Source organism: Boleophthalmus pectinirostris, unplaced genomic scaffold, assembly GCF_026225935.1.
Source record: "Boleophthalmus pectinirostris isolate CB_2022bp ecotype Guang Dong unplaced genomic scaffold, ASM2622593v1 HiC_scaffold_23, whole genome shotgun sequence".
In the NCBI taxonomy this organism is placed as follows: domain Eukaryota; kingdom Metazoa; phylum Chordata; class Actinopteri; order Gobiiformes; family Gobiidae; genus Boleophthalmus; species Boleophthalmus pectinirostris.
Window position 1 is genome coordinate 8,841,314 of NW_026571207.1, and position 19,659 is coordinate 8,860,972.

At 39.4% G+C, this 19,659-nt stretch overlaps 1 protein-coding gene across 3 annotated transcripts; it reads left to right on the top strand.

Annotated features, from left to right (window-relative positions):
• The first annotated feature begins 1,764 nt into the window (after window positions 1–1,764).
• On the top strand, window positions 1,765–11,607 carry LOC110153713 (sialoadhesin-like). 3 transcript variants are annotated; one of them, XM_055159202.1, is made up of 8 exons: window positions 2,072–2,117; window positions 2,212–2,371; window positions 2,647–3,024; window positions 4,078–4,419; window positions 5,286–5,546; window positions 6,541–6,625; window positions 8,292–8,325; window positions 10,656–11,607. In XM_055159202.1, exons 2-8 carry the CDS (start codon window positions 2,368–2,370, stop codon window positions 10,704–10,706), a joined length of 1,155 nt encoding a protein of 384 aa, XP_055015177.1. In that variant the 5' UTR covers window positions 2,072–2,117; window positions 2,212–2,367; the 3' UTR covers window positions 10,707–11,607. The 3 variants fall into 3 exon arrangements, with proteins under 3 accessions (XP_055015176.1, XP_055015178.1, XP_055015177.1); XM_055159201.1 differs by lacking the exon at window positions 2,212–2,371 and having other exon boundaries at window positions 1,765–2,117; XM_055159203.1 differs by lacking the exons at window positions 2,212–2,371; window positions 2,647–3,024 and having other exon boundaries at window positions 1,765–2,117.
• Window positions 11,608–19,659: the final 8,052 nt, after the last annotated feature.

Consider the following 19,659-nt stretch of genomic DNA (forward strand, 5'->3'; position numbering starts at 1 on the left):
GATGACAAATTATTAATAGGTTCCATATTGCCAGGTGAAATAACAATGCAGTCCATGAAATCCATTCCATTGTCAATGTCAGTCTAATCATCACAGGAGGTTGGAGAAAGACGATCACAGGTACGAATAAAAAAGGGAGGCTCACCCACCAGCAGTCTGCGTCTACAATATTAAATGCGTAACATTGACATACAAGATTCGCTATATCCTAGTATAACTCATGATGACCGCAGCACTTGAGCTATTCTCTAGGCTTTACCCTCATGTACGGAGACATTTAGTGCAACTGATCATCATGACTGTGGTGATCCTGTTAGCGGCTACAGCCTGCACAAGCTTCTGTTTCGTGGTGTGTGGTGTCATGGGGGAGAGGTAAGATAAGAACGAGCACTGAGAAGAGACCATTTTTATAGGCCACAAGCGTCTCACTACACATAGAATAAAAAATAACAATCTATGACCTTTTTTCACTCTCCTGCTGCCCTATTAGTAGCATTTTCATACTAGTTAACTTATAATCCAGAGTTGCTATTAACATCTTTCTTACTGTCATTAAGTTGCATTTTTCACATAGTACCAGTCCATTCACAGAGCATGCAGACAGCATAAAGACGATCTCCCACAGCCAGGATAGAAGCAGGAGATAACCAGGCAAAAGCAGGACAACAGGCAGCAGCAGTCGTGCTGGAGCTGCATCGCTTTATTTCTATAATGCAGTCTGCGGAGAATGCCCACGCCACAGGAGCCACAGGAGTCACAAGACCACATAGTCAGGCTTGAAAAGCCAATACTAATGCACAGTGTTGAATATTCAAGTTCACTGGGTCCCAGAACGATGGTAAATAAACTTCTCCTGCGTCAGACGCCAGAGTCTCATTAAAACAACACTTATTTTCCCTAACAATGACCACTTTTAAACCTTTTCTACCCTGGACCATTCCTGAATGAATGGGGCAATACATGGACTTGTTTCTAAAATCTAAAAGCACAAGTCCCTTTTTACAGACGTCCATCAGGTACAGGGGGATGCACACCAGAGGCTGTCTTCTGCAACTGACTCTACTCTAGAGGGAATTTATTCTGCACAACTGTTTTCTCACATGTTTTCCGCTGATCTGATAACACTGGGGCAAACTATTTCTGCTTTTAGGTGCTGCACACAAATGCACCAGATTGCGCAAAGTTGAAGTTGCATTGTGTAACGTCTGGTAGAGGATCCATCAGCTGCCTTTCTCCATGGACATGTTATTGATTGATTTTTGATTTTGGACTTCTGATTTTAAGTTCTCTTCCATTTTGATAACTTATTTAAATTAACATGATTTCTTACCTTAAAACACAAACTATACCATTAACATAGAATTTAAAAATTCAATTACTGCTCAGATGTTTTATTTGTATGAACAATAAACCGTAAACTACTGCTGATCTCTGAAATAAATTACTAAATAAAAATAATTTTACTGAACTGGATCACCACCTCTTTCTAATTGGTCACTATGAATAAATATATACAATCACTGAAAAAAAATTCTGTGTGTCATAAGGAGCAGGTGGTTTATAATCTGCTACTCAAAGGCTATTCGATATAAACGTCTTTCTGTTTAATGCATTTATTTATTTTGATCATTTCTTTGATATAGTCTCTGCTCCTCCTGACGCTCACATCTGTGTGTCTGTGCCTTTCTGCCTTATCCCCAACAGCAAAAAATGTGCTGAACTAATCTTAAACCAGTTAAGTTTTCAGTGTTTTTTTGCCTGACTCCTTATTTTTGGCTCATGATACAAAGGCAGAGTAGAGGAACTGACAAATAAGGGTCAAAGGTCAAGTCTGAGCTCAATATTTTTCGCATACAAATATTTCTTAATTTTAGTAACTAGTTGTGAAATTTTGGGAGCCCTACCTAAAACTGAAGGGTCTTTTGACTTTGTAGGGCAGTATAATTTTGTGAAATACGGAAGTTGATCATTACACTCACTCCACCGTTAAAGGGGAAGTTCCGATATAAGAAATTACACTTTATGGTGAAGAAAACCTAACGTAGCCACCAGTCTTCCCCTTGTGTGCCTTTGAAAAATGGAAAGATGCATCTGTTTTGTTTTACTGCTGAGTTTTGGTGAGTTTGCTCATTTTCATTTTTTTATTTGTGGCAGTAGCTCAGTTGGTAGAGCATTCGCCCACTGATCTGAAGGTTGGCGGTTTGATTCCAGCTCTCAACATAAACATCACAGGTTGAGCGGTCAGATCCACTGACCCACAGGTTGGCTGGTGTGATTCCAGCTCCCACAGATGAATGCTGTCGTTGTGTCCTCGAGCCAGACACTTAACCCACCTTGCCCCCAGTGTCTGCGTACACTGGTGTGTGAATGGGTTGAGTGGTTCCTTGTTGTAAAGCGCTTTGAGTGCCTTGAAGGTGGAAAAGCGCTATAGAAAAATGTGACCATTTACCATTTGTGATTGAAGCAGAACACAAAGGTTATTAATGTTATATTATCCTCATTGTACAACATGTGATCATCAGGAAGAATGCAATTTTAAATGTGTTTACAGAATCTTTGCTGTAACAAGTCCAAGACAATAAATTTGGTTCTAATGTAAAACTTGTTCAAATGTCCTTCTCATGTTTATTGGTTGGTGTGTTTCAGGTGCTTTAGGATGTGAATATTACCGTGCTCTGACCATCTCTGTATCAAACCTGGAGGCTCTGAGTGGCACCTGTTTGCTGATCCCGTGCACATTCACATCTCAACATGAATCTAAGTTAAACCTGACCAAACCTGTAGTAGCCATTTGGAGTAGGAAATATCCCCACTTAGGTAGAGCAGCGGATCCAGTATTTTTTCACAGCGGTAGGCCCAGCCTCAGATCTCCTATGGAAATTACTGGGGACCTGACACAGAAAAACTGCACCACTCTGTTCTCTGATATATACACAAATCATTCTGGCCAGTATTTCTTCAGAATAGAAAGCCCCAAGTTTAAAGCAACATCAAACTGTGATCCACTTCAGATAACGGTCCAAGGTAAGACACATGATTTTATATTGTATGTATTTCATATACTTGTTTTTTATTACGATGAATGAAATCCCATTATATGTAGTGTTCTTTTAAGACATCTATTCAAAGAGTAGTGTCATTAAGCAGGGGGTGGAGTATTTATCACATGGTGTGGTTCGCTCTCTGACTCTCTAAGCAGCGGGTGTGAATACAGTGATGTTGTCGTTTGCCTGCTAGAAGACCCTGGTAACACCAACTTAAAATCTGATTGGTTGAAGCAACAGTTTCATGGACATTTATTTTGTGTTCGAGGGCCTGCAGAACAGATTGTGAATTCCTCAGGTAGACTTCTTTGACTTTGATTCTGCCTGGCAACAAATGAGGGCTGAAATGTGATTGGTCAAATGCTTTAATATGAAAATACATTTCTGGAAGCAGCACAACCATCAGAAAAGCTATGAAAGGAAGCAGACAGACCATTTGGAATTATTTAATAATATAATTAACATTAATTTGTGATTCAGATATGTTTTAAGGTCTTGCAGGCCCTGATGGCTCATCAATGTACAGTACATTTTCAATGGATACATTTTGATTGGAAACATACAATGATTTAAATTTTCTTTTAAATTTCTTGTTATTGGTTTCCAATTTTAAATCAGCTGGTAAACAGTTCCACAGTCTGGCCCCTTTAGCAGAGAAAGAGACTGACCAAGAGTCGTCCTGTACATAGGAACAATGTAGTTACCACTAGTAACACCTCTTACATTGGCTCTGTGTGTACAGACAGTTTATACAGTGCTTTTTTACCTTCAAGGCACTTAAAGCATTTCACATCAAGGGACCACTCACCGATTCATGCACATTCACACACTAGTGTACACAGACACTAAGGCCAAGGTGGGTTAAGTGTCTTGCCCAAGGACCTCTGACCTATGGGTCTGTGGATCTGACCGCTCAACCACACTTTAGGTTAAAGTTAGGCTTGAGGTTAAGGCAGTCATTTACTCTACAATAATTCTACAGTAGCTACAGTATTCATTGTAACTATTAAAAAGTTGTGGTTCTCTTGTCCAGATTCTGCGTGGATCCCGTCAGTGCAGGTGTCAGGGTCACAGAGGGAGCACGAGAAAGTGAATATAACCTGCTCTGCTCCCTCTCCCTGCCCTGAAGCTCCTCCTGAACTCACATGGAGCCTCCAACCAGAGCCTCCACACATGCTCCAAAACCCTGATGGGAGCTTCAAAACCTCAGAACAACACATGGTCCAAAACTCTGATGGGACCTTCACCACTTCAGTACAACTCCAGATGAGATTATCTGATCAGCACCGTAGACTGAAGGTGCACTGTTCTGCTATGTATCCTGTGAAGGGAGGACAGAAGAGTGCAGACAAGACCATCTATCTGAGTGTGGAGTGTAAGTAAACATCACTTTTATGCAACAGATGATGAATAGACGCTAGAAATGTAGTGCTAGAAATAGTTAGGGACAGAGGTGGGACTTGCAAGTTGTGACTTGGACTCGAGTCAGACTTGAGTCACTATTTTTAGGACTTGAGACTTGACTTGATAAAATGAAGACTTGGGATTTGACTTGGATTTTAAGATCAGTGACTTGGGACTTGACCCGGACTTGAGGCCTGTGACTTGAGAAGATCTGAGAAGCACTTTTAAATCTGAATTCATTATGTTCTGACCATAATGATTCACTCTAAGATCTTGTCAAGACATTTAAAAAGGAAAAAAAATGCATTTCTACAATTCTTATATACTCTATAAATACTCATATATAAATATACTATGTTTTTTTTTAGTACAGTTTAGTTTAAAATTCATATAAATTGCAAAAAACAAAGCTGTATTTGGTACTTTATTTTAAAGACTTAAAGCTCTTGACTTGAAGCTCAAAGCAGACGACTTGGACTTGACTTGGGCTTATGGGCCAGTGACTGATTCGAGACTCGACTTGGACTTACCTGTATTTGACTTGGGACTTGACTCAGACTTGAGGTCAAAGACTTGAAGACTTGCAAAATGATGACTTGGTCCCACTGGTTAGAAACACGGGCAACAGTTCAAATTACCACTGCCTTTTTCACTTTAAAAAAAATAGCTTTCTCTTTTTCTTTTTTCCTTTTGTTTTTTTCTGAACAAGATACGATTATTCTGATAATGAAATCCGCCTTAAATCACATTTTACTCTAAAATTCATATGCTATAAACATCTAAACTATCAACTATGTCATAAACACAACATGATCCATATTGCACGTGTCTCCTCAGATTCTCCTAAAAACACATCCGTAGTGAACACTTTCCCCGTGTCTGTGGGAGGGTGTGTGAATCTGAGTTGCTCCAGTAGAGCCTGGCCTCCAGTCCAAAGCTTCAGCTGGTTCAGGGTCACCTCACAGGGTCCACAAAGAGTTCATGAAGGAAACGTCTACAGCCTCATCTTCAACAGTGCAAACCAAGGAGAATACTTCTGTCAAGCCAAGAATCAAGTCGGGGAACAAAACTCTCCAACCATCAACCTGCAGAGTGAAGGTATGGACATTTATAGATTAATATTGTTGAAAATGTAGACGTTTATTTAATTCTATCCACAACTATTTCAGAGCAATGTTTTTGTTTTTTTTACTTTCAGCGAAGTTCACATTCTTTTATTAATTAAATTATATTTCACACAGAAAATTGGCAATTATTTTGGGGGGGTTCTGTAACATATTATAGAAGAGGTGGTCTTTTAACTCTTCTCCGGGTGAACCAGTGTTGGACCCAAAGGCAGAATGAGATAAATGCACAAGTTTTTATTTAACAATTTTGCTGGAGGGAGCTGGCAGAGGTGAGTAAATGGAGTGGTAGGGCAGGGGCTGGCTAACCTGATTCATCATCCGGTTTCACTTCGTAGAAACTGTCTGACCTCACAGCATTACAATTTGTTCACTCGATGGTAAGTGGGTACTTTTTTTACTTAACCAGTCGCTGCTATTTGGTCATGGGGGTCAATGGGGCTAACTGGTACATTAAGCTTTTCCCAAATCCCAAAGGACAATAACTTCTTTCCCCTTGGTAAAATTCACCAAACATTCTCTTTGTTCTGGCTTTAATTCCTCGATCTCAGGAATCATTGCCAACACAGAATATATGGGTCTTTGTTGATTCCGGGGTTCTTGCAAAACCGTCTAGTGTATTCCGATTCCTGATCTAGTCGCTGGAGAGAAATGAAAACGAGCGGAGGCACTAAGTGGCACCAGCCTGGGTAGGAGCTGGCAGGACTGAGGAGCAGAGGTGAGAAGATGGACCAAGGAGAACTAGGACCAAGGAAAAGATGTTAGTGAAACTAGCTGGAACACACGCTGTAGAAAAACAGACAAAATTCTTGACCAAAACTGATGAAAAAACACATTGTAAAAATACTAAAATAGCACAAGGCCAAGCGTTCACCTCGGTACATGCCTGGTCAATATTCCTGTTACAGTATTTTCTTGCTTCCATTAAATACAAAAATGAAATAAAGGCATTTCATCTTTTTCTTCAGATGACCACTTTGGGATTGGTCTTCACACCATACTGAAGATGAGTGGGATTGTTGTGCTCTTCAGCGCTCTGATCCTCATTGAGTGGTGAGAATTATTTCCTTGACGAAGCATTTCCTCCGACTCTGTTCAAATGCAGGAGAGTCTGGAAACATAAAGCTCCTCAAATAATAAAACATGGCCATTAGAGCAGCTTGTGTGTATCACGTGTCTCTCAAATGCAAAAGACATCTCCTCTTGAATAGTCGTGAACCTTTCAGAACAGGATAACATCTTTTACCTCATATATACCTCTGGGTACATTTATTTTTTACTCTTAAGCCACCATGTTTGTTTTGACGCAAACAGAGCATGCATTTCTCTGATTGGTTAAAACACCTGTCTGTCACATCCACTGGAAATTGATGAGGCTTGTTGTTAGGTTTTTGTTTTGTTTTTTCAGACCAAGAGTTGTTTTCAGGCCTGACAGTTTCGATTGTTCACTAGCAGTCTTCCTCAGAGTGGTCACGTGATGTAACCCGGAATTTACACCAGGAGCATCGGCAGCACGTAATGTAGGCAGAGCTGCATACACACAAACTTCAATTTAGACCAGAGGCAACAAAGCTGCTCCTGTGATGCCAGTCTCTGTGTATTCTCATGTTTAAACTTTTTTTACACAATACCAAAGCTGACAACAAGAGAGACGATGCTTTGTAGCGATAACGAGCCGTCTCTTCGGTGCTCGAAATAAGTGCTCGAACGTTTGTTTGCACCACAGACCGTCAGAAGTTGTTCTTTTAAAGTTGTTGTGTGGTGTCATAAAATGTTTTATATTTATTCTCCATGGTTGTAAACGTTCCGTAGTCCATCACGAGTCATTCCCTGAGCTCCTGATGCGATGCACAGTGTTAACGCGACTGTACTGATTTTAGAGAACGTATTTTGAAAGGGCATCTGAAGTTTATTTTGACATTGTGTACCCATTTCCTGTCTTTCCCCTTTTGAAAAGCCTGGAGACGCTCCGTTGACGCTGCAAAATTATAACTCCAACCTAGTTTGAGCGGCACGTAGTCTCATGACTGCCATTGGAAACATGCATGACACTGCTGGTGTAGATTGTTTGAAAGGTTAAAATGGAAAGCCAAACCTTTGTGCGTGCTGTTCGTGTGCTGTGCTGCTGAGCTTACACGCTGTTACGCTTTGGTGTAAATAGAGGGTTATTGTGACGTGTCTGGTCAGCTGATTTAAACAGGTTTTGGCGCTGCCTTCGTACCAGTGGAGGCAGGATGACAGCGCCATCTGCAGTCTGACTTCCTCAGGACAGTATCCCAGGTGTGTGAGAGTGAAAAAGTTCATAGCCCCATGGGCACGTTTCCGTATTTCGATTGCCTCTTTGATCCAGCAATGATTTTTGTTTGTTGCCCTCTGTCCTTATGATGTTTGAATCGGACTGCAGATGGCGCTGTCGTCCTGCCTCCACCGGTAGGAAGACAAAACCTCCAAAAATCAGCTGACCTGACATGTCACAGCAACATCACGTGACCACTCTGAGGAAGACCGCTAGTGAGCACTGGAAACTGTCAGTCATGAAAAACAAACTCTTGGTCTGAAAAAAAGAACCTAATAACAAAAATTATCGGAAGACCAAATGAAGCTTGATCCAGAATATATGTCTTTGTAAAGCATTGTAAAAAAGCGTAGTTTTGGCGTTAAAGTGTCATGACCAACTTTTTTCGATCATGTGATAATTACAATATTATCTGTGTTTCAGCTTGGTTAAGGAAAAAGTGACTGAAGATCTACAGGTAATTTGTTTTTTTTTTTTTGATTGTTTTCAGATCAGATTCTGTGATGAAGCCATTACTTTAACATTGACTGTATGTGGAATTATCCTAAAGCAGGGGTGTCAAACTCATTTTGGTCCGGGGGCCATATTCAACCTACTTTGATCCCAAAGGGACCGGATCAGGAAATTCATGGCATATATACCCCAAAAATAGCAATAAGTTCAAATATTTGTGCAGAGAAACGCAAATCTATTACAGAAATCTTTTATAATTGATTAACTCTTTCTTTTACAAAGTATTATAATATTATGAACAACCTGAAACTTTTAGAAAAATGCAATTTCAACACAATTTTTGAACATGAACTTGTATGCAAATAGGAATAAGTCAATTTTTCTTGGAAAATCCTGCACTCGGCGTCCACTTTTCTCATTTTTGACATTTTGCTGATGAGGGTGTCACGATAAACAGTAAAAACAATTGTCCTTTCAGAGTTTGGAAAGAGGCAAGTCTTCATTTGTGCTGCTCTGGTGCGAGGAGTCCACGCACAGAGGCGCTGGAGACGCTGTTACGCTAAGCACCGCAGAAAATTACCAATATTTTAATAGAAAATGTAATTAAAATATTCTAGTAAAAAATCTGCCGAGGGCCAGATTAAAGGTCTTGGAGGGCCTTATGTTTGACACCCCTATCCTAAAGGCTCATTTATACTTTTTTGCATGTCAACAAATCCATCTGCCCCAAGAGTAGTAACTATTACACTCACTACACTTTTAAGAGTTTCTAATGTCAAAGCTGTGTTCTCTACAACCATCCAGAGGGCATGAAAAGTGAGAGAATTTACTGAAACTCAAACATAGAGGTATAAAAGTAAAAGGAAAATGGATTATACATTATGTCAAAATGTCGGCGCAGTTATTTCCAGTATTTGCCGTGTTCCAACCACTTTAGTGTTTTTAATGGCAGCCTCCCACCGTGATATCTGGGCCCCCTCAGTCCACAACAGTTTATAGATCATAGCTGTTGGGGAAGAGTCAATAAAACAAGGTGAAAGTGGTATTTTGTTTTGCTGGCGTGCTCATCTTCTGATCTGAAGGTTAGCGATTTGATTCCCGCTCCTGGCATAAACATAGCTCAGTGTGTAGAGCCGAAAGATCCACTGGTCCACAGATTGGCAGTGTGATTGCAGCTCCTACAGATGAATACTACCACTGTGTCCTTTGGCAAGGCACTTAACCCAGTGTCTGCATGCAGTGGTGTAAATGTTTGATGTAAAGCCCTTTGAGAGTCTAGAAGAAAGAAAAGTGCTCTATAAATGTGGCTATTTAACATGCGCGTCCATACACCAGAGTCCTGCACGGGTCCGTTTTTGGAGACCCGCAATTGAAAAGTTAAGAATTTTACTTTAACTTTAACTTTAAGAATTACAATCATGAAATGAAATGAAATGGTTACGCTTTGTTCAGTACGAATACAAATTCACAGACGCTTTATTCACTGAGCATAAGAAACATTGATCGAGATGTCAGACTTTTGCACCGCGCATACCACACACTGAACCGGGACTAAACCAGAACTGACCCAGGACTAAACCAGGACTAATGTTGGGCTGATCCCAGGACTGAACCAGGAGGACTAAACCAGGACTAAATCAGGACTCGGGCTTGGGAGTTTTCTCTCTCTCTCTCTAGTCCAAGATTAGTCCTGGTTTAGACCTGGTTTAGACCTGATTTAGTCATGGTTGAGTTCTGGTTTAGGCCTGGTTAAGGCCTGGTTTAGGCTGGTTTCTGGTTTAGGCCTGGTTTAGGCCTGGTTTAGAGCTGGTTTAGGCCTGGTTTAGGCCTGGTTTAGAGCTGGTTTAGGCCTGGTTTAGGCCTGGTTTAGAGCTGGTTTAGTCCTGGTTTAGAGCTGGTTTAGGGCTGGTTTAGGCCTGGTTTAGGGCTGGTTTAGACCTGGTTTAGGGCTGGTTTAGGGCTGGTTTAGGCCTGGTTTAGGCCTGGTTTAGTCCTGGTTTAGAGCTGGTTTAGTCCTGGTTTAGAGCTGGTTTAGAGCTGGTTTAGAGCTGGTGTAGTCCTGACTCACCCGTATGTAATCAGAACCTGCCTTTCAGAAACTATTTGCCATACACATTGGAATAAAGAGTGTAAATGAGCCTTAAAATTGAAAAATTAAAGGTTAAAAAAGTGAATGGATCTGTTATCTCACGAGATTTAATCAACTAGTTTATTCTCGCAGGCCAGTAGTATGTTCTGAAATCATCTAATTATGAAAAATCTTTCTTTTTACAGTATGGTGACACATAGTTTGAGATCTTATATGCATGTGTTTTGTTTTGTTTTTTACTACAGAGGGCAGAGGAGACAAACCAAGTCAGTCATGTGGAGAAACGCCAAACCTAAAAGCACATAGAAGTCAATCCCATGTAACTGTGTATCCAATATCACAACATCCACTTCCCGGCTTCCTAGACCCACCTTCTCAACAACAAAAAAATCCAAAAAGAACAGGGGAAAAAGAGAAACCTTGAGGAGAACCATAATAGACAAAGACATGTGGGGGTGTGGCAAGTCTGTAAAGATAAGGTAAATCTAGGGTCACATGCCATAGGCTAGATATTGTATAGACTAGAAATCTGTGTATCATTAGTTCATTCGTTTTTCAATCTAAAACCAAAAATAAGACTAAAACTAATTTCTTCCTTATTTGTCTCGAAAACCAAAATGAAAAAAATGGTAGTGATTTATTTTTTCGGTTTTTGATTTTGTGTTTAAATTAATCATGGAAAGAAAGGATAACGGCTGTTTCCCGTTTCCGTGAGTTAAACTGAGATGCCGGACCTTTGCGCCACATACGGACTGAACCAGGTCTAAACCAGGTCTACACCAGGACTGAACCAGAATTGAACCAGGACTAAACCAAGTCTAAACCAAGACTAAACCAGTACTAAACTGGTCTCAGTCCTGGTCTGGTCCAGGTCTCGGTCCTGGTCTCAGGCCCAGTCTTAGTCCTGTTCTGGTCCCGGTCTCAGTCTCGGTCTCAGTCCTGGACCTGGTCCCAGTCTGGTCCAGGTCTCAGTCCTAGTCTCAGTCCCTTTCTGGTTCCAGTCTGGCCCCAGTCTCAGGCTGATCCCCTGACAGTCTACGCACGCGCACCTCTGGGCCTGTCCCGACACTCAGTCCTGGTACAGTTCTGGTTTAGTCCTGATTTAGTCCTGGTTTAGTCCTGGGATCAGTCGTGGTTCAGTCCTTGTTCAGTTCGTATGTGGCACGAATGTCTGGCATCGCAGTTTAAGTCACGTAAACAGGAAATGGCCATTATCTTTTTTTTCCGTTATTCATTTAAACACAAAACCAAAAACTGAAAAGACAAATCATTATCCTTTTTTTTTTTTTTTCATTTTGGTTTTGGAGACAAATAATGAAGAAAATAGTTTTGTTTTTGGTTTTTTTTCTGTTTTATTTTGAAAAATGAAAGAATGAATGATACAGGGATTACTAGAGTGTTTTGTGATTCACCGTATTGTAAATGTACTGCACATTTTAAACCCTTTTTACTAATACACTGTGGTAGAAGTGGACATTTCTATGTACATGCACCCATGTCTCTTCAAGAATTGTTTTTGATGTAGTACTTGACTTGTCCTGGTGGTGTTTTAGTTTAGAAGAGCACACCAGCAACTAATGGTGACTAATCGACTATAACAAATGATCTTAGTCATATTTATAATCATAAGTTATCATCATATACAGACAATTGCATACAAAAATTATTATGAAACCAAAATGTCATAAAGAGTAAATGTGTCTGATATTCCTACATATTCTCTATTCAGAAGTCTTCTGTCACCACATTTGGGCCTTTAATTGGTTAAAATGTGGTTTGAACATGTAAATGTACAATAGCAATAATATAGTAGTAGTTTGTTTTAATCATTTTGTAGTCACTATAAAACAAAACAAAACATAGACTATAAACCCATGGATCATGATCGGAAGGGTTTAGGTTGAAGTCAAAAGCACTTATAAAGCCAAACCCTTTTAAACAATGACAGACTTCCAAGAAAGAAAAACAATGTATGAACAGTGACTTTGCATTTACGATTTCACGTACAACTTATTGTAAATATAAGAGACAAAATATAAATGAAAACAACCTAAATTGAATGCATAATTCATTCATTCCAGCGCTCTATATCGTTCAAAACGTTACACTTTATACTATTTTTAAAGGTTTCTACAGTGTTACTTTTTAAAAATCATCACTCAGATTGTTCCATAAACTAACCCCTCAAACTGAAATACTTTTTTTTTTTTTTAGTTCTTATCTTAATTTTTTTAAAGATGCCAGCTTTGTTTTTGTTCATGGTCGTACAAACTAATAATAATATTAAAGAAGGCACAAAATTGATTGTTTATGATCGTATCAAAATAAAATGTAATGTTAAAGAAAAGCATGTGTTTAATTAATAGCCGTGATTTACTTGTGAGGACAAAATATTAACTCTTTTACATTTTCCTGTAATCATTTGAGTGAACTAATCGAACAATTATCACTAACTTGTTGACTACTGAAATAATCTATACTTGCAGCCTTACGTTACTGCCCTCTAGCGGTAAGTTGTTTAAGGTCAGTCCACCTCAGTTCACCCAATGAGTTAAACCCTACTTTGTCAAATTTTGATGAAACGTGGCATGTAGGTAAAACATTTCAAATTTTGGTTTGATCAGACCAACAGTTTCTGGACATCGCAATTTCATTTTTTCACTTTTTTGCGTGGTTGCCGAATTTCAAATTGCATTTACTCAGCAACTATTGGTCAGATATCAAAAACCAAGGTATCTCTGGAAAGGGGAAATTGTATGGAAACCAATAGCATTTAATTTTGCATTTGAGTACTTTTGAGATGAATTACCGTATTTTCCGCACCATAGCCCCCAAGCCTGCAACCCCATCAAAAAACGACCAGAGCACGCTATACATGAATCCACTCGGATGTCCCAGCACGACTTCAGTAAACTACAAAGCCGCACCACCCGCAGCGCACGCAAACAGGCACGGAGCAGACAGCGAAAAACACCCGCAGCCACACTCATCGCTCTACATGGATGAGGAACGGAACGGAGAAACGAACCGAAAAAGCAAGTGCAATGTGCCACTTCTAGACACAACTGAACAACTGAGTCACTGCAAACACGCCAACAATCCAGCGGTCCCAGACAGCACCCTCCCTACACGCCACAACTGAACAAAGCCCAGAGTCACTGTGAACAAAGTCCCACTGACCCATCTAACTGTTGTGTTTCGGTGTGGTTCATAGGTGAAAAAAGTTCGAAAATAGACCATTCTATGACAGTGCGCCTTAAAATCCAGAGCGTCTAATAGTGCAGAAATACAGTACCTGTTATGTTTACTGTATTTAACTGTTTTTATGTTTATTGAATGCTAAGTTACGCCATCTAGTGGTCGCTTTAATTTATTCCTGTGATAATAATAGTAGAAGAAGAATGTTAGACAGGAAGTTGTTGTTCAGCCCTCACTCCTCCAAAATGGCTGCCCTTTGGTTCTGTTGAGTCTTTTTGGTGTTTGTTCAAGCATCGTCTGTGAGTATTACATGGTGAAACATGACTGTACACCTTTAATATTGCCTTTTGTGTTAGAAATGTAAAAGTTAGCACGTTTTTGGTGCACCATTATTATGCAAATTAGTCCGCGATTCATATGCTAATTTCGCTATGCTAACCGTTATGCTAACTGCCTAAATTCATTGACTGTTACTTTAATTGTTGGTGCTTTTTGTAATTTGTAATTTATTTGGCACATATATTAATGGCTATTTTTGTATGTGTTTGCTGTTGTAGTTTCACGGGACAAAGAACCAGTAAATTTCACCAAAGCCAGCCGCTCTCTGTGAAGTTCTTCTGGGTCTACGTTTAACTGTTTGGATAGCTAGTGCAGCATCTAGCAAGGCCATTTACAGTACCTTTTGACTTTTATTTTAGCCTTAAAGTTGACATACACTGAATGGATATTTGGCACGTCTTAAGATGAGGTAGATCAACTTATAGGTAAATTAGTGTGAAAATAAAAAAGAAAACCCCTCCAGATTTTTTATATGTTGTAGTAGACATATAGGGCTACATTTTTCCTATTGGTGTCACTGAGGTCGGGCGTGTCCCTTATTGCCAATTTCAAGGTCAAAATATAGGTCAAAAGGTCATTCATCTCAAAAGCACTCAAATGCAAAAAGTAATGCCCTATTTGGATTCCTTATGATTTTCCCTTTCCCTTTTGATATTGGACCAGTAGTTGCTCAGTAAATGCAATTTGAAATTTGGCCACCACACAAAAAGTGAAAAAATTAAATTGCGATGTCCACAAACTGTTGGTCTGATCAAACTAAAATTTGAAATACTGGCTTTTCTGGCTATGATTTACCCATACACCATATTTTCTTTACAAATAGACAATGTAAGCTTTCAAATTGCTTTTTTTTTTCGGTGAATTGAGGTGGAATTACCCGTATGCATGTGCTAAGTAAAGGGTAGGTTGGATTTCATTGTTTCTTTTAAAAAATAAAATTAATTCTACTTATATTTGTTGCTTTCGTTTTTGATGTTTTTATGATGATTCCCTTACACGTTGTACCTTGCTAAATGAAATTCTTGATGTTAGGACTCAGAACCTCATGTTTGTTGTGGGCTGGCGTGCCCTTTTTCACTTGATGACTGGACCATGCCATGCTGATTATTTCCATGATAAAAACACTACAATTTGACGGGAGATAAAAGTGTGTCATGCAAAGCTATGTGCGTGGAGGCGTGGTGCGTTCGGATGTACGTCAGATCCTGTTCAACAAAGCTTTCTTTGTCACGTGGCGTACAGTGAGTCAAGCTTTATGAACAATGGCACATGCAGCCGTGATCGTTCTATAGATACGAGGGGGACTAAATGCAGAAGTGGCATAGTGGTTAGACGTAACGCGCCAACCCGTGATGACTCAACGAGATTACACATCACATTATTATTTTCAGTGAGAGAATACATATCCAGAATACAATTTTGGGTTCATTTTGTTATAATTTGTCTCATTATCTTAGCGCTATAGGACTATAGGGTAAATGAAAGGGCTACAAGATTAATCGAATCAAAATTTAAATGGATGCAATTAGGAAATCACCAAGACTGCAATAATTTCTGCAACCTACAACAAAATATCTTGTCTGATCTGCAAAAAAAAACTGCTAATCTTTTTGTTTAGATCTGTACAAATATGAAAACTCATATGCGATTCTTGTCTTATCTTTTTTTTGTCAAATCCGCTGGACTTAAAATGTGAACTTTGAACAAAACCCAATTAATAAAACTGCAAATTTACTCACAATCACGATGCGTGTCCAAAAAATTGCAGATGTTTTTCCCAAATCGTTCTAGTAAATGTCGATGGTATTATTATTTTTTTTAAGATCAGTATAGTTTACGTGGACTGCAGAGAGACAACAAGAACAAAAAAACTCCAAGATGGATCCGTTTATTTATTTATTTTTTGATGACCTCACGGAAAACCTCACGCATCAAACATCCCCACATCACTCCTCGCATGTTAGCGTGTCAATGTCTCTGTCATTGTCCTGGTTCGGGCCAAATGAGACACCATCGCATATCACTGTCCGACTCAAGGGCCAGCTGCAAATAGAACGTAACCGGATAATCTGTACAATTACTCTACTATGGGCCATCTTGGATTACGCGAACAAATCAGGGCATTAACTACACGGTACGGTGGCCTGGAAGTATCTTAAGTTCTTATTGTGTACAACTAGATCAACGGTGTCCAGTATCCTTGCGTTGCCTTTAGTCGCTCTCAAGTCTGTAGTGAGTAAATAAACCTGGGTGTGAATAATTGAGATGTGTAGTCACGTTTCTACAGGTGTTTCCCTCTTCCTTTGAGTTAGCGCAGTGACCTACTCGCGTTAACGTTTCCTAACATCGGATAGTTTAAATAGCTCACTTGCTTATCAGTGGAAGACAAAATGCGCCACGATTTATAGTCATGGAAAGAGACTCGTTGGTGAATAATTTATTTAAATTTGTCACACACTGGCTAATATGTCATAGTTTTAAAGGTGCACTGTGTAACATTTCTGGAGAGTCCACCACTTACTTGCTTGTCTATTATTGTTGTGTCTACAATGTTCCACAGTGTAGATTAAACCTACCATATTTTTCGGACTATAATTTGCACGTTTTTCATGGTTTGGGTGTTTCCTGTGACTTATACTGCGGTGCGACTTATATATTAAAATTTTCACCCTGACAGCCGTGAGAGGCTCTAGTCTTGTGTGTCTATATTTGCTGCTCCTATTCTTCCTACACCACTGTCACTTGGCTCTACTGTGCATGTCTCCTGCAAAAAGAGCCACTGTCCTGTCTGTATCATGTCAGTCGATCGCACCATTACTTCTGTACCACTGAAAATTTTAAATTTCAATAAACTGAGAAGACTGACTTATACTGTATATGTTTTTTATTTTTCATTACACATTTTTTGGCTGGTGCAACTTATAGCCTGAAAAATATAGTAATCTTTCACAGTGGCAGCTGGTGATATAAACACCAGGGGGGACTAAAACTTATTAAACATACTTTTGGATATCGTTGCCCATTATGGACCAGCCACCACTGATCTATCATGAGGGAGACAAGCAGGTCCAGCGTGATCAGAAAAGTTGTGCAGTGTACCTTTAATTTTAGCTAAACAGGATATTATTGTTTTATTGTAGTTTTCCCATGTACAGTGTTATCTGTATATCTGTTTCTTTCTATTGTTGTTGACTTTTATGTGAAGCACTTTCGCCAGCTGAAGGTAAATTTAAATAGACTTGAATTGAATTAAATATGTAAATACTTACACTACATTTTCGCAGGAATATTAATAATATTAATAATACTGGTTATACACAAATAAAGCCCAGAGTTCAACCTTTTTAAAAAATCTGAATTTAAAAAACTGTAAACTGCAAACAAAATTCACAAATTGGGAATTAGCTTCAGTGATGTGGTGCAACATGCAAAAAAAACAACATAATAGTAAAAAAAAAAAAAAAGTAAATAAACTATGGTAAAATAAAGTCATAAAATAAGGTGTTAAGTAAAAATGTAATTTGTTTGCATTAGCTAAAACTATAGTACTGGTCTGGTACATTACACAGTTCTGAGTCAGAATACTTACTGAATTAATTTGTTAACTGTAACTTAAAATATTTATTGGTTTATTTATCATTAATCTAAATTAAAATGTGTGACAATCAAATTAGCCCCTGGTGAAAACAGAATGGTAAACATGTGTAAAATGCAGTGAAGGTGAGGTAACTACTGCCGTCATTAGAATAGGTCAAATTCTTGTTCAGATCTAGTCCTCGTCATAGTTATTACTGGACTAAGAACCAGTCCTGTTTGGATTCAGTCACAACCTGACATTACTGGGAATGATTAAACAGAGAGTATATGGGCATTCTTCTGTGAGACAAATCCATGTCATTAGACTGTGAAAAGTATCTATGGGAAAAAGAGGAAAAGGTTATGGTTAATGCCAAATTCACTTTGGCATTTCATGTATTCCGCCTTTAGCTTGTATCGTAACAAACTTCACTTGTTTCCAACACGATCTTTAACCGTTGTTAGTTGGAATGGACAATGAAAAAATAAATAAATGAAGACATTAGGCAACATGACTGCTATGTTAAAAGAGCCATGCATTGTGAATGGAATTTGACCACACTAATGGATTTTATCTGCAAATTAAGGTGTATTGCACAACATTTCTGGAGGAGGGTCGCCTGCTTATCTTTGTGGAGTTTGCTAGAATGTGGAGATTGCTAGAATGTTCCACGGTAGAGATTAAACCTATCTATAGGTGACATTACAGGTCAGATCTGTGGAGAGGCAACCCTATTTAAAGAGAGAATTATTGCATTTTTGAGCAATAGAAACACCAGACTGACAGGTGGATTGGTGCAGCGTTTGCAGTGATGCAGTCGATATATTGATCCGTTGTGGTGAAGAGGGAGCTGAGTCAAAAGGCAAAGCTCTCGATTTACCGCTCAATCTACATTTCTCCCCTCACCTGTGGTCATGAGCTTTGGGTAATGACCGAAAGGACGAGATCAAGAGGCTGAAATGAGTTTCCTCTGCAGGGTGGCTGGGCACTCCCTTAGAGATAGGGTTAGCAGCTCAGTCACACAGGAGGAGCTTGGAGTAGAGCAGCTGCTCCACAACATCGAGAGGAGCAGCTGGGGTGGCTCGGGCCTCTGTTCCGGATGCCTCTTGGGCACCTCCCTCATTGTTCTAGGCATGTCCCATCAGAAGGAGGGCCCAGGGAAGACCCAGGACACGGTGGAGGGACTTTGTCTCTCATCTGACCTGGGAATACCTCAGGGTTCCTCCAGAGGAGCTAGAGGAAGTGTGTGTGGAAAGGAAAGTCGGGGAGTCCCTGCTTAGATTGCTGCTTCCACGATTCAGCCTCGGATAAAGCGGAAGAAAGAAGAAAGAAGTAATGGATAAATGCTAGAGAGATGTGTTAATGTTTTATCATGGAACATTCAAAGCAAAGCAGTAACATCACCATGGAGAAAAGCATTTAACAGATGCTTCACCAGAAAAGTTACACAATGCAAAAAAAAAAAATCTGATCCCAGGAAAATATTTGGTCAGCTCCAGACTGATATATCTGTATAAAAATGTATAAAAAAATCTGTCAGGATTTACTAGGAAACTCTGTACTTGGGGTTCAAATTGTAATTCAACTTTGATTTCCATGAACAATGGACTTTTGATTGGATTCCTAAGAATTCTTGCATGCGATAAAACAAAACATAACAAAGTTTAATGTAACCCTATATATGTATGAACTCAAACACCTTTGACCTGCACTGTTCTGCTTTTGACTCAATGTACTAGTGAAGAATGCAGCATCATCTCTCGTGCAAGGTTTTCCATCTGTCTTGGCACACACTCAAAGACTTTAGGAGGCCACCGGAGGACGCAACGTTAACATAGCCGCGCACTAATGGTGAAATCAGAGTTGGGTTGACAAAGGCAGAATTATAGTCATTCTGTAGAACATAAAACCTGTTTGTTTAGTGTTGTCTATTGGAGTCCATGGTACACTGAGCTGCACAATACAAAGAGCCGTGCGAGTAATGGCAGGTCTGAGGCTGGACTTTCTCACGAACATTCTGCACTCTCTCCACTGAACTGGATGTGGGCCAGGTTATATCACAGCTGCACAAGCACAGAAATGAAGAGTAGTCTAATCTTTTGTTATCTTAAAAATTAGTCTCAAAATTAGGACAG